The following is a 15,547-nucleotide window of genomic DNA, read 5'->3' on the forward strand; positions in this document are numbered from 1 at the left end:
CCTGTTCAGAAGATTCATAGTCAATACCTTGCCCAGGCCTCTTTTGGGGGGGGGGGGGGGGTGGGTACCCCAGATCAGAGTAATTAAATCTTCAGCCATTTTGATCATTTGTTTTTTTAGGCATAGGGGCCTGCACATGTGGCCTAGGCATCGTTTTTTTAGGCATAGGTCGAGATTTTGGCCTTAGTTTTGAAGATGGCGTCGGTCTAATATACAAATCTGTAAGCCTGAAAACACCCTCAGAGGCCGGTGCTTGCACAGCGGCTCCGGACCCATCCACGGTACAGACATCCGTGGGTTCCATAATTGAAGCATCTCGCGGCATACCGGACTCGGAATGGGTCTCAGTAGAGGCCTGCAAATCAGAAGTAGCAGGTATCAGGGTCTGCGAAAGCCTCTCACTGACTACCGGCGAACTGGCGACTGACTTAGGAGAAGCATAGTCTGCAGTTTTGGACCTCAACAGCCTGTCTCTGTCTTTTTCTTTGTGTGTTTTAGGTATTCCGGTAGTCGGATTGCTAACCGACGACATTTCTGGATAAGTAAAGCGTGAGCCAAAATATTTAGAAGCAAAAATGTACCGACGTTTGATAGTACGTTGATTAAATAAAGCACAGAACAGACAGCAAGGTATGTCGTAGTTAGGGCCTAGGCAAGGAATACAGTACAAATGGAAATCCTTATGAGGCATTTGCTTCCCACAAGTAATGCAATTAACTTTTACTAACATCGGAAAGGAGCAAGAAAACGTTTCCCCAACGGGGTACTTAGCTTTTTAGTTGAAGACTTCGGATCTGAAACTCGAAAACGAAAATTTCAGGAGTCGGCCGACCGGCACTTGCAAACTGCTTCTGCTTCAGGCACCGCGTGGCAAGAAAGAATGATGTAATGGCATCGGCTGCATGTTTTATACCCCTGACGTCATGGAAGAAGGGACAGCAACCGACGCAGGACTCAAGACTTTGTTAATCAGGCCGAATGAGGGCAACCTGCCAGCAGATTACTCAAATGTAATGACTGCAACAGTGAAACACGAAGATCACCACCCACCATGACCCAAGACCCCCATTCCGCATTTCTGGAAACACTGGGAAATATGAAGGTCCTACCAAACACCGTAATACTGGGTGATTTCAACTACCCAAACATTAACTGGGAGAATTACTCAAGTACTAACTCCCTTGCCCAATGCTTCCTAGAATTTATAAACTCGAATGCCCTAGCTCAACTGGTCAACACCCCCACCAGAGGGAACAACATATTGGACCTGGTCACCACCAACATGAGCGACCGATGTTCCACACCTGACGTCAACCCCTCGCTGGTTAGATCAGACCACAGACTAATCACTCTGGATATTCACATTCCGCCTCCAACACCAATCAAGGAAACCACCGTGAAAAACTTTTTAAAAGCAAACTTCACATTGCTTAAGACAGAGGTGGAAAGGTTCACAGCCCCCACGCCAATGGACAATGCTGTCCAAGCTGCTGAAACCTATACAAAGGCACTCTATGATCATCTGCAGGAATGCATGGATCATGCTATCCCAAGTAAAACCAAGACTCACTCCTCCAAGAAAGGAAAACCAGTCTGATGGACCCCTGCCATAAACAGGATCTACAATAGGAGGAGGAAACTAGTACAGATAAGAACAAAATCCCTAGAAGGAAAGACATCCCTGATCAGTATCAGCAAGAAACTATGATCCTTCATTAAATCATCCAAGGCTAGCTTCTAAAGAAGAATTGCCAAGGACTCCAAAGATAACCACAAAGCATTCTTTAGCTATGTCAAGAACATAAGTGGAAACTCTCAGATCTGCTCCGAGCTGGTACAGAATGGCACAAAATACACTGAGCTGACTGATATTGCCGACATTTTGGCAGACAGGTTCAGTGCAAACTTCACACCCCTCTCACCCCCTAAAGGGCCCATAACCATACCAGAAGAATGTAAGGTCCCAGGAATCACTGACACACAGGTTAAAACAGCCCTATCCAAAGCCAAAAACAGCATCAATGGGACCAGACGGCATCCCAGGCTGTGTCTTACCAAGAGCTCCAAAATGAACTAACCCCTCACCTAAACACACTGTTTAAACTCAGCCTCTCTACAAGCTACGTATCACAGAATGGCGCACAGCAACAGTTATCCCACTCCACAAAGGTGGTGCCACAACTGACCCGGAGAACTATCGCCCTATAAGCCTGACTAGCCTGGTCTGCAAGGCTATGGAGTGCATCATCATGGAACTCTAATAGAGACATTGGGAGCCTCCAAACTTTGGACCCCACCCAGTTTGGCTTTGTTAAGGGCAGATCATGCCTCCTAAACCTGGTGGACTTCTTTGAGACAGTTACCAAGGCATTAGATGAGGGTAAGGAGGTCCACACAGCCTACCTAGACTAGACCTTGCAAAGGCTTTCAACACAATTTCCAATTTTGGTATTATAGACAAACTCACCAACCTGAACATTAACCCCTACGTCACGAGATGGGTTGCAAATTGGCTCACGGACAGAACCCACACGGTGAGAGTTGCAGACTCTAGGTCCGACTCTAAACCGGTTACAAGTGGCGTCTCCCAGGGCTCAGTCCTAGGACTCCTCCTGTTTGGTATATACTTCTCAGAGGTACAGGAAAGCAAAGGACTTTGGCTGACCAAGTTCGCAGACGACTGCAAACTAGGGGCCATAATTGATTCTCCGGTTGATACAGACACCCTCCAGAGGGGTCTCACTGAGACGGATACCTGGTGTCAAAATCATGGCCTTAAGCTGAATGCCAAAAAGTGCATAGTCATCCCCTTTAGAAAAAACAAAGTACCCACAAACTACCACATACGTGGTAGTCCCCTAAATACAGAAAAAGTAATAAGGGATCTGGGGACCCAAGTAGATCGCAATCTCTCCTTTGATAATCATATTGCCAAGGTGGTTAGAAAATCCTTCTACGTGGCCCACCTAATCTCAAAAGGGTTCGCATCCAGAACAAAGGAGGTTATTGTGCCTCTCTACTCATCACTTATTAGACCCATTATAGAATACAATGCCCCTTTTGGTATGTACCTTACAAGACACCTGCAACAGCTGGAAAGACCACAAAAGTACCTCACCAAGAGGATTACTGGCCTCAAACAGATGACCTATGCAGCCCGACTAAAGACACTCCAGCTGTACTCTGTTGCATACCGCTTACTCAGAGGTGATCTCTGCTTGACATACAAGGCCATGTCCAACCCAGAATTGATGGACATGCTCCACCTAAAAAAAAAAAAAAAAATCCCTGAGAGCCACACGCTCTAGGGATATAAACCTTACCACAACGATACATAGGACATGCTGGAGGGAAAGATTCCTGACCCAGAGACTCCCCATGCTTTGGAACAAGATTCCAATATACATCAGGCAGAGCCCCTCACTAGCACTCCAAGAGAAACCTTGACGGGTGGATGGGAAACAGAAAATTTACCCTGGGGATCACTGCAGTGGCTCGGCTGGACAGAGGTGCAGGGAACTAATGGCTCTGCTGGTGAGAGGCACAGGGAACTAATCTAAGGGGATGGCGAAAGCCAACACACTCTGGCTAGGCTTATAAATGCCCTTGGGCAGATAGCCTAGTACTTACCTATGAACCTACCTATTTGCATTCCAGAATCCAGTGGGGAGGTTGACTGGGGGATGTATGTGGGATTGGAGGCAAGAGTTGGAGTAGGGGTGTTCTGCTCTGATGGATTGTATCCGGGCAAGGGTTCCTCTTCCCCCTTTGCTGTCTGCACTGTATTTGAAACCACTAGCAGAGAAGCTTGGGGACTCGGACATTTGGGGATATGTTGGTGTGGTTATCAAGTGGGGTTGGCTTTGTTTGCAGATATTATTTTGTGGCTGATGGAGCTGGGGGTGGGTATTTCAGTGTTGTGGAGCATTCTGGGACATTTTTTTTTTTTTATATGGAATTGATGCAGACAGAACGAGGCAGTGTATTTTGTCCCCATGCATGAACTGGTTTAGTGATGTTCATGCTTATGGACACAAGATGAATTGAAGTATTTAGGAGTGTAGGCTGGAGAGGATACTATTGTGGCAGTTTTTGATATGTTGGAAAAGACGAAAGAGAGTACAGTATAGGAACCAAGAAACTGGAAGCTCTTGTTTGTGGATGCAGATGGCAGGATACGGGCAATGAAGACGTTTTTATTCCATCTGGTTTTATGTGCAGGTCAGGTATATTTTTGTCTGCTAAAGGAGAAGTTGTGAACAGTGGTTAGTGAAGAGTTGGAGGATGTTGTCTGGTGGAATGGGTTGGTCCTTCCAGTGAAGCAAGGTGGTATAGGATTGCCTGATTTACATGGATGTCTTGAAGCTACATGGTTCATGCTCATGTACACAAGACAAGCAGAGGGTTGTGGTTCAGAGTGGAGCTGGATGATGAAGCATCGTGGAGGTGGGGAGTTTGGGAAGCAAGGAGACAGAGTGGGATTTTGGATGTAGATCCTTGAGCAGAATAACAGCAGCCATGCAAAATGTACTCGTGGGGTAGCAGAGAGTATTCTAGGAACTGCACAGGTGAGAGAATGGAGAGGGGAGATTCTGCCGATGGGGATGGCTGCAATTGAGGGTACAAGTGAGTAAAGCAGGATAGGGATGGAATTTAGCTGGAGAGACTAGCAGATGAATCAAATTGTTGGGAGCAGGTGACTGGGGAGAGAGGGGGTGGTAGAATGGTAAGAGGCAGAGACAACATTTAGATTGTAGGCTGGAGACTGCCTTTCCTGTTGTGGATGGAGTTTTTGGTTAAGTCTAGAACAGAGGATGCTCTTGAGGAAGGGATGATTGGTAGGGTATGTAAAATGCTGCACGATGACTGTAGGAATCAAACCAGGGGACGGTGGAGGGGAGCTGACAAGACAGATTGGATGGGCAGTTCATGGGGAGGGCGCTGGGAGGACTGTGTGTGGCTCCCAGGTGTGCAATGCAGTCTACAAGATTTTTGCTTGGAGGTGTTTGCATGGGTATTTTTGTGCCCAAAGCAGACTCCAAGGGTTTTTTTCCTTGGGTGGATGGCAAGTGTTAGAGGTGTGTGGGGAGGAAGGAGATGGCTGGGAGCGTGCATTTTTGGATTGTAATGAGTTGGATTCCCTGCAGAATGGTCTTTCAAATGTTTTGAGTGAGCAAATTGGTGTAGCTAGAGAGATTTTTTTTTTAGATGGGGTACAAGATCTGGATTGCCTAGACATGGTTGGTCCATGTCGGGTTTAACTCTGGTGGCTCCCAGAGAGACAATTGCTGGAAAATGGAAATCAATGTCTGAGCTGACTGTGCTCGAAGCTGTGAGTGTTGTAACAGAGATGGAGGGGCTGGGGTGGGATCTTTGAAAAAGGTGGGAGCAAACTGCATAAAGGGGAACGCAGACTGGGAACAATACATGCAGAGTGGTGTTTTGCAGGACGGGTCGGATTTGGAGGAGGGCAGGAGTTCAGCGATTTGTATGTTGTTGGACTGATAATAACTGTATGGAAGCTTGTATGTGATGCATAGTGTTTGTGGCTGTGAACATGCTGGCATGGTTTGTTTTCTTTTGTATGAGTGTGTGTGTTTACCCATGTCTTAAGCGATGATTCAAAACACTGTAAAATTAGTATTTTTCCTTAACAAGGAAATGAAAGTGAACAGCTGCCTAACAAGCCTGTGACTCATTCTAATTAGGGACTTGGACTTCCAATAAGCTGGCTTGATTATTAGCCAATCTATAACTCATTCTAATTAATGACTAGATCTACCTTCCAACCAGCAGGCCCCGATATAAGCCAATCAGGAATCATAGTCTTACCACCAATCATAAGGGCAGTTCTCTACCACCCCCCTTGTTTAGGGTTATTTAAACAACTACAATTGTAAGTTTTTTTTTTTCAGAAAGAAACACTGCATCTGATGAAGTTGGACAGACAAAAGCACTCATTACTTTAAATAAACTGGACACCTTAAAGCTCAAAGATTGCTTACTGTTTTTATTGGCCGATTTTGAGAATGTCTACATTTTACTCTGAAAAGCTGTCTGCCCACAAAATATTTACAAGAACAGAACAGTGGATTACTTCCAACAAAGAGGCTTTTCCTTTTGTTTTTCCTTAATCTAATACTAGAGTGGGATACATAGAAGAGAACTATTCTTTTTTTTGATAGGGAGTAGAGTAGCAAGTACTACTTCCACATATGACGTGCATCTTTGCAAGCACTTATCTTCATAAATTATTATGGACTATTCTGTCATCTTTAGCATCAAGCTTTGGATACAATGTAGTATTTTACTTCAAAAAAGAAAATTTTAAATTTCTTTATTTAGCCAATTTTTGTTCAGGAAATCATTATAACAAAAAGGTTGGGAAAAAGCTTTCAAATATACTTCAGAGCTTCTAAAAATAGCATGCACCAGCTTAATTCTATTATTTTACCCACAGTTATTACATTGCACTCGATCAGTTAAGGATGTGATGAAAGAATGCAGGAAAATGCAAAACTCAAAAGTAACAATGAATTTCTTTAATCGTGACTGTTGTTCAGGTCATCACTAGATTAACAGGATACTTTAAAAACTATAAAGCACAAGAAAGCATTCAGAACCCTCATGACTTCTGTAGGCCTAGCAGTCCCCAGACCCCTCATCTTAATGCTGTTATTTCAGTGCAGTCCTTGTCATTTAGGGCATGTTGAAAAGATATAGGAAAAGGCGAAGTTGTGGAAAGCACTGAATTTCTTTTCACAAATCATTCTGTAAAGGACATAACAGCATGAAAAAAAAAAATAAGAAAAGGTAAAATACACTTCACAGCATTTAGAATCTTCATGATTTCTTATGGTTTAGCAGCCCCCAGACCCCCATCTTAATTCAGTTACTCCCTCCACAGTTACTACAGAACAATCCTGATCAGTTAGGATATGTTGAACAGATACAGGAAAAAGGCAAATCTATAGAATAAGACTGAACTTCTTTCCTTAATTTGGATTACTGTTCAGGCCATCACTGGATAAAAAAGTTACAAAATGCACTTCTTAGCATCTAGGACCCCATGGTTTCTAGGCGCCTAGGGGCCCCTTAGTGCAGTTATTTACCCATAGTTATCAGAATGCAGTCGTGCCTAGTTAGTGTATGCTGAACGAATGAACAAATGACTGAAAAAAGGAAGAAGAGAGTAATCTGGATGGGGACTAGGTGGGCACATGGTGATAAATGTTGGTGGGGTGGTGTGGGGTTGAGTTGTGGAGCCCTTCACCTATGGTGTAAGTTCATTTAAGTTGGCCCTGCTTCAATCAAGAATTCAACACCCCAAATAGGAAAAAATCTGAAGAAATGTGCTCAAGTTTAGGTAAATCCATCCAATGTAATTTGCGTCAAATGAGATCTCGAGAGGGGAAGGAAGCAAGGTGCATTATGGGGGCAAGGGGACGAGCTTAAGTTTTGTGGAAATCCTGAAGATGCCAGATTTGTACCACCTATGCCAATCAATCCTTCTTTTGAAGTGGACAGGTTTGATCATGCAAGATACATATGTAATGGATGGTTAACATCCTAATGTACCATGAATATTCACATTATACTTTTAGGTTTCATGTTTAATACAATAACTTACCGCAGTAAATGCTCTACCCCAACCTCCTCAGCTTCTTCAGCTCCAATTTCACTAGTCACATGTTCAAAAGTCTTAGAAGTCGGTGTTCCATCCTAAAAGTTTCAAGAAATGAAAACAAAAAAATAATAATTTACTGGTTTCAGTATGACAGGCTAACTGCAAAGGACAGCAAAAGCAAAACAGTGACATACACAATTGATCAATATAAAAAAGAATGATTGTAAAAAAAAAAAAAAAAAACACATTGTATTTACGATAAAATAGCTGCACAAGAGACATTAAAAAATGAGATATCTAATTTAAAGCACTGTCACATAGATTCTAAAGTAGTTACTATGCATGCAGTCCAGGACACGATTAAGGAGTCTAGCCTAAATTCCCAACTGCTTCAAGGCACTGTCTGGTTAAGTGACTTGCTCAAGGTCACACAGTGGGCAAACAAAAGTAGAAAGACTTCAAACTTTGCACCCTTGGCACAAGAAGCAGTTCATTAACAAGAAAGAGCTTTAGTCCTCTTATGCTAACTGCCAAACAAACTTTTACAGTCAACAAGCAAAAGGAACTATACCCAAAAAATAATGGCCCAGTAATAGCCCTGGAAACCAAATTCATTTTGACAAATTAGAGAAGTTCAGACACCACATCCTAAACCTTTTCCTAACTAGGAATAACCAAACCACTGAAATGCAACAGCCCTTTTGAGGAGTGGCTTTAGGAAAACTAGCCAAGCCACACAATGTGTATAAATCTGCAGAATGTAAACATCTGGCAGTGGTAGCATACTGTAAAACACAATGCACCAAGAACAACGACAGACTCACCAGCTGCAACTCATAAAACTGAAAGCTATAATGTAAATACAGGAATTAAAAACAGCACATCAATAAATATCCTAACAGACAATCAAATGCATTGGCAGAAGGTGAAAGAGGATGAAAAGCAGTCACTGGAAGTGATCCAACAGGACAGAGTAGCCTTAAAAAAACAATGTTACCAAAAAAAAAAAAAAAAAAAAACCCTGAAGACATTTTTCATTATGTTTTAAACAGAAATACAGAAGCTTCTGTACTGTCTAAAGTGGTCACTATTATTCACGTGCCAAAAACAGTCCGATAAGTAATGCAACAGTGATATGATGTCGTTTAAACCCGTTAACTGACCATTCTCCGAGGGAATGTCCGTTTATTTGCAACCTATTTTTGGCTAGTTTTGCTCTTTGCACATAAAAGACAGTCTCCTGAAAGTATAAAAGAAGTCTGACATATTTAATGAAATTCACACAGTATCTTACTGTAATTGTTTATAAATGCACTTCGACTGGCCTCCTACCATTAAAGACAATTACTCTTAATGGGAAAAATGATAATGTTCAATGTCATCTACCAACGCAGGACCCAAGACTTTGATAATCAGGCCAACTGAGGGCTACTGCAAGCAGATAACCCAAATGTGATGACTTGCAACAGTGAAACATGAAGAACATCTACATGCTACCTGTCTGTCTCCAGTGGTTTTGTAAATTTGGACATTGACAAATCTAAAAAAAGGCATTCTGGCTTGAATTACATCTCAACTTCAAATGACAATCTAGATTACTTCAAGACCGCCTTCAGGACAAACCCCCTTAATACCATCACTTTTTCCATTTTGCATGCTGCTGTTATGTAAAGGACAGCACTCAAACATGTGTAATGCCTGCCAATACTTATGCACATTTAGATAAATCACAAAATGACAGAAAACAAAAAAAAAAGTATTTGTGGTTGCTACTTCATAAGAACAAAACAATGTTAACATGCAGATAGATACAGAGTTTGGCAGCCTGGAAAAATTAGATATATATTTTTGTTACAAACCAAAGGGCAAAATGGCTATACAAAACTACAGGTGGTACCTAGAAATAAAAGAACATCTCAATAAATAAATAAATAAAAAAGAAGCGTTACAAAACATTTTTCAGAATATAACACTTTGAACAACACAATGAATTTAGCTGATGGTTCTAACAGGAAAGGCACACAGAACTTCCAAGACGGCTGCACACTGAGTAGCAACTTAATTCTAGCTCTCCCACTGTGAAAACAGACTCAGCAGAGGCAGCCAGTGGACTTTTGTGCTTCAGGGTAAATTTCAGTAAAGTACAGGTGTGTACACTTACTATAAATGTAGATGGTCGAGTGTATTCACTGTTGCAGTCCTTACATTTGGTAATCTGCTGGCAGGTCTCAGTCAGCCTGATTAACAAAGTCTTGGGTCCTGCGTTGGTTGCTGTCCCTTCTTCCATGATGTCAGGTCGTTAGGGGTATAAAACATGCAGACGATGCCATTAAATCAGTTTTTTTTGCCCCAGGTGTCAGGTGCCCCCCAAATGGGGAGCAAAAAATATATATATATACATACATATACATAATTAGAAACACAAAAATATACCTCCATACAAAAGCAAATACACCAAAAAGGCTTTTAAGCATAGTAAAAGAAAGAAGAGGTATAGTAAAAGAAAAATAGGGGGCTAGAGGGAGGGTAACCAGGACTGCAACAGTGAATACACTCGAACATCTACATTTATGGTAAGTGTACACAACTGTACTATGTTCATTGTGTTTCACTATTGCAGTCATTACATTTGGGTAGATTCCCAAAGCTAAGGTTGGGAGGACGGATTTATACACCATTAGGACCAGCTATAAGGCCCTGCAAAACAGCAGTGGCAAAGCCTGCTCTGGATTTAGAGAAAATTGATAAGTGATAATGCTTGGTGAAAGTATGAACTGAACTCCAGGTAGCAGCTTCTAGAATATCCCTGGTAGGAACACCTCTAAGAAAGGCTGCTGAAGTAGATGCAGCCCTGGTGGAATGAGATCTGATCCCCTGAGGGACAGGTTTTTCCATGGTGCTTATAACAGAAATTAGCTAATCCATTTAGAAATGTTTGCTTTGAAATAGCCTTCCCCTCTGCCCCTGCAGCAAATGCTACCAGAAGTTCAGATTTTCTTCGAGATTTAGTCCTGTCTAAGTAAAATCTAAATTATCTGTGTACATCCAATGAATGCAAAATCCGCTCTCCCTTGTTCTGTGGATTGGGAAAGAAAGATGGCAAATGAATGGACTGATTAAGAACCACACTGGATACCACCTTGGGCATGAATGATGGATTGACTGATGAAAGGCTCCACTGCCATAAGGCCTGTAACTCAGATATCCTTCTAGCTGAAGTGATTGCTAAAAGGAAGGCCGTTTTCCAGGAAAGAAATTTTAAGTCTGCAGTAGCAGCTGACTCGAAAGGAGGTAGAGTGAGTTTCTCCAATACAAAGTTAAGGTCCCAGGCAGGGGTTGGAGCTCTCCTGGGTGTTCTCATGTTTTTGGCCCCTCTGAGATACTGCTTTAGAAGAGGATGAGAGAAAAGGGGGAGTCTGTGTTGTAATGAGCTGAAATGGCTGAGGCATGCATTTTTATGGAAGAAAAACACAGGCCCTTGTGAAGCATCTCAGTTAAGTATTGCAAAATCTGAGGTAAATTGGGCACTGCTGTGCTCATCCCTTGAGACTGATTCCAGGCACAGAATCTTTTCCATTTGTCAGCATAAGATTTTCTAGTACTAGGTCTTCTCGCCTCCAAAATGACATCCATCACAGGTTTGCTGAGGGATGCTAAGGGTGAATTTAAGTGATTAGCCAGGCTGCAAGATTCGATGTTTGGAGCTGAGGGTGCAGAATTTGGTTCTCCTGCTGAGACAATAAGGAAGGTGTCTGAGGCAGGTGCCACGGTGAAATGTGTGACACACTGCCGCAGGAGTGGGTACCAGTGTTGGCGAGGCCAGTCTGGAGCAATCAAAATCATTTTTGGTTTGTCCTGTTTGACTTTTAGTAGAACTTTGGTGAGCAAAGGCAGAGGGGGAAAGGCATAGACTGATAGGATTTTCCAGCTGAAGGACAGAGCATCCACTTTCCTGGCTTTTTTGTGATGAGTATTTGTGCAAATTTTGTCCAACTGGTAGTTCTGTGGTGAGCCAAAAAGATCAATGTCTGGGCTCCCCCATTTGCGTGTCAACATGTTGAAAATCCGTGGTTCCAGTTTCCATGTGAGGGTCCATGAGATTTCTGCTTAGTTCGTCTGCCAGAACATTCTGCTTTCCTGGCAGGAATTGAGCTTGTAGTTGTACTTGGTAGCTCAAGGCCGTGTTCCACAATGCCATGGCTAGTCTGCAGACGGGGTAGGAATGTGTACCCCCCTGCTTGTTTATGTCCGTCTTTATCAGCAATTGTCCTGGATGAAGGTAGTCCTTGAAGGTATTCTGTACAGCTAGCATTTCTTTTTGATTGATATGAAGGTGCATTTGATTTGGGCTCCATTTGCCCTGAATGCACTTCCCTGCCAGATGAGCCGCCCCCATGCATAATCTGATGCGTCTGTAGTTAGGGTTTGGGCAGCAGGGGGTGGTGTGAATGGCAGCAGGCCTCTGCCCGCCATAGAAACTCAAGGCGCAGGCAAGGCATGATAGGAATCATTGTTTCCAGGCTGTGACAATGTTGACTCCATAAACTTTTTAAGTACCACTCAAGTTTCCTCATATGCAGTCTTGCATATGGAATTGGAAGAATGCATGAGGCCATGAACCCCCAAGGCTTGCAGTATTTGCCTTGCAGATAGCAGGGTTTTTGTGGCCACCTGTTTGAAGTAAGTCAAAAAATGAATTTGCTTTTCTGGCGTAAGGAGAGCCATCTGGGCAGTTGTATTCAAGCTTGCACCCAGGAATGTAATTTTTTTGAGAGGGTACCAGTTGAGATTTCTTTTCGTTTATGGTGTACCCTTGGCAGGTTAGAACTCTTTTTTACAAATGCCAGGTGTTTTAGAAGAATGGCCTGGTTTTCTGCCCGAATTAGATGCTCGTCCAGGTATAGATATATTTGAATATTTCTTTGCCTGCAAAATGCAATTACTGGAGCCAGGTACTTTGTGAATATCCTGGGCACAGTAGACAAGCCAAAGGGTAGTGCATAGAACTGCTAATGCATGCAGCCTGCTTTGAAGCGTAGGAATCTTCTGCAAGCTTCCCCAATTGGGATATGCAGGTAAGCCTCTTTTAAGTCAAGAGTTGTCAACCAGGCATCCTTGCCTAGCATAGAAAGTAACAAGAATCACAATCTTGAATTTTGGAATGTCCAGAAAAGTGTTTAGAGTAGAGAGGTCCAGAATTGGATACCATGATTTGTCTTTTTTGAGTACCAGGAAAAGTCTGGAATAGAAACCTTGTCCCTTTTCCTTTTCTGGTGCTAGCTGAATAGACCCCATGTTTAGGAGGGAATGTACTTGTGTCTGAGCCTCTGCCCACTGATTTGGGGGCAGGTCTGGCCACCCGTTTGGAGTTGGCAGCGTGTGGAAATGAATTCTATATCACTGGGACACTATACTTAAAACCCATTTGTCCTGGGTTATAAGTTGCCAGTTTCTTGAATGAAGAGCCAGTTTTCCCCCAAAGGGGCGGCTAAGAGGTAAGTGCTTGGTAATTTCAAAGGAAAGTCATTGAGACTGTTTTACCATAGGGTGGTGCCTTGTTTCCAGATTTGGAACTGGAAGCACCCCACTGTTTAGTTCTGAAAGTCCCTTGGGACTGAAACCTGGTGGTTTTGGAATGTCTGGGTTTGGCCGTAGTAGCTCTGGAAGCTGCTGGAAAGGATCAGTTCATATTAGGCCAATGCCTACGAAATCTAGGAGGTTGCATTTGTAAGAAATCTTTCACAGTTTGCATATATTTAGCTTTATCTTCCACCTTTTTTAGAACTTCTTCAGCCTTATTGGCAAATAAACTATCCTGCTGTAAAGGAGCATCCAAAAGTTTTGCTTTAACATGATCAGGCAGAGATTGCTCCTTAAGCCAAGCATGCCTTCAAAGCACAGACCCAGTAACAGCAGCCCTACAAGAGACCTCTAAAGAATCAAAACCACATTGCAAATTATGTCTGCCAACTTGTTCAGCTGAATGCAATAAATCCTGCAAATCTTTATTCTCCACACAGTCAGAAATCAACATCATTTTCTGTTAAAGCAGTCCCATGATATGCTGTTGATATTTTAGTATATGGAATTGACAGTTTAAGGCTCTAATTGCTAAGGCTGCAGAAGTATAAACCTTTTTATCCCATTTATCCAGCACCCCGGAGTCTCTATCAGAAGGGGTAGGATTTTTAGCAATAGAAGCCTTAATGCCCTTGGGCCCCTGAGAAATGGTTTCAAGGTTCGCAACAGGATTTTTGAAAAGGAATTTGTGGGACTCAGGAAAGTACAGTTTTGTACCTACCATAAATGTAGATGTTCGAAGATCCACATTGCTGCAGTCCTTACACTTGGGTAGTCCGCTGTCCTCGGTCGGCCCGAATATCAAAGTATTAGGCTGACGTCGGTCAAGGCGCTTAAGACTGACATCAGGACGTCAGGGTACAAATGCGCATGACCGACGTCATATCCTCAGTCTTTTCTTGCCCCAGATGTCAGAAGACCCTAAAAGAAAGGTCAAAATCAAAAGACAGCAAAAAACAACCAACCACCCTTGCACTAATCATATGTACAATATATACAATATCCACAATATTCACAACCCAAACCACACAACCGCCTGTAACTACAGAGGGAAGGAGGAGGGTAAATTGGACTGCAGCAATGTGGATCTTGAACATCTACATTTATGGTAGGTACAAAACTGTACTATGTTCTTCATCTCACATTGCTGCAGTCCTTACACTTGGGTAGAATCCCAAAGCAGAGGTAAGGGAGGATGGCAAAATTATAAAGCAGTAGGAGCTGCCAAAATGCCCTGTAAAATTGCAGTGGCAAAACCAGCCCTAGATTTAGAGTAAAGTGGAAGGTGGTAATGTTTAGAGAAAGTATGCACTGAACTCCAAGTAGCTGCCTCCAAAATATCTTTAGTTGCCACCCCCCTTAAAAAGCTGTAGAAGTGGCAGTAGCCCTAGTGGAATGAGGCCTAATCCCAGCTGGAATCTCCTTACCATGATGGGAATAACAGAAAGCAATACAAAACCCAATCCACTTAGAAATAGTTTGTTTTGACACAGGCTTGCCCTGAGAACCCAAAGCAAATGAAACAAATAACTGCTGAGACTGCCTGAACCCTTTAGTTCTGCTCAAATAATATCGCAACTGCCTGTGTATATCCAAAGTGTGCAAAATCTTTTCACCTTTATTTTGGGGTTTGCATAAAAAGTAGGCAAATGAATAGTTTGGTTTAAAGCCACACTAGAAACCACTTTAGGCATAAAGGAAGGATTAGTGCAAAGATACCCTATCCTTATGGAAAATTAAGAAAGGCTCAACCGCCATAAGGGCCTGTAATTCAGAAACCCTTCTCGCAGAGGTAATGGCCAACAAAAAAGCAGTCTTCCATGATAAATATTTCAACTCGGCAGTAGCTGCAGGCTCAAAAGGTTGTAGAGTGAGTTTCTCCAACACAAAATTGAGATCCCAAGCAGGAGTAGGAGCTCTCGTGGGGTCTTATATTCTTTGCCCGTCTAAGGAATTGCTTAAACAAAGGATGAGAAAACAATGGTGGGTCACAGTCATAGTGAGCAGAAATTGCTGCAGCATGAACCTTAATAGAAGAGGACAAACCTTTGTCCAGTAACTCAGTAAGATATTGAAGAGCCACACTTAAATTAGGCTTAGAAACATCAAATTCCTTTGCTGTACTCCAAAATAAAAATCTCTTCCATTTATCTGCGTACACTTTCCGTGTACTAGGCCTTCTGGCCTCCAAAATAACATTCAAAACTTGCTGTGGAAGCTGAGACCCTCCAGGGTTTAAAACAGAATATGACAGGCTGTTAGATGAAGAGAGTGAAGTTTGACATTGAGTAAATGACTGTTCTCCTGAGACAGCAGGTGTGGAATCGAAGGCAAAGGCCA

At 42.7% G+C, this 15,547-nt stretch overlaps 1 protein-coding gene across 1 annotated transcript in view; it reads right to left on the minus strand.

The window, feature by feature from the left end:
* PSMD7 (proteasome 26S subunit, non-ATPase 7) overlaps positions 1-15,547 on the minus strand; it is a 718,833-nt gene that overhangs the window by 115,404 nt on the left and 587,882 nt on the right. Inside the window, exon 6 of the mRNA XM_044081778.1 lies at positions 7,631-7,722. Within this exon, the coding sequence (XP_043937713.1) occupies positions 7,631-7,722 (92 nt within the window). The remainder of the gene's footprint in view (positions 1-7,630; positions 7,723-15,547) is intronic.

Source organism: Protopterus annectens, chromosome 8.part1, assembly GCF_019279795.1.
Source record: "Protopterus annectens isolate FY-2018-M chromosome 8.part1, PAN1.0, whole genome shotgun sequence".
Lineage (NCBI taxonomy): Eukaryota > Metazoa > Chordata > Ceratodontiformes > Protopteridae > Protopterus > Protopterus annectens.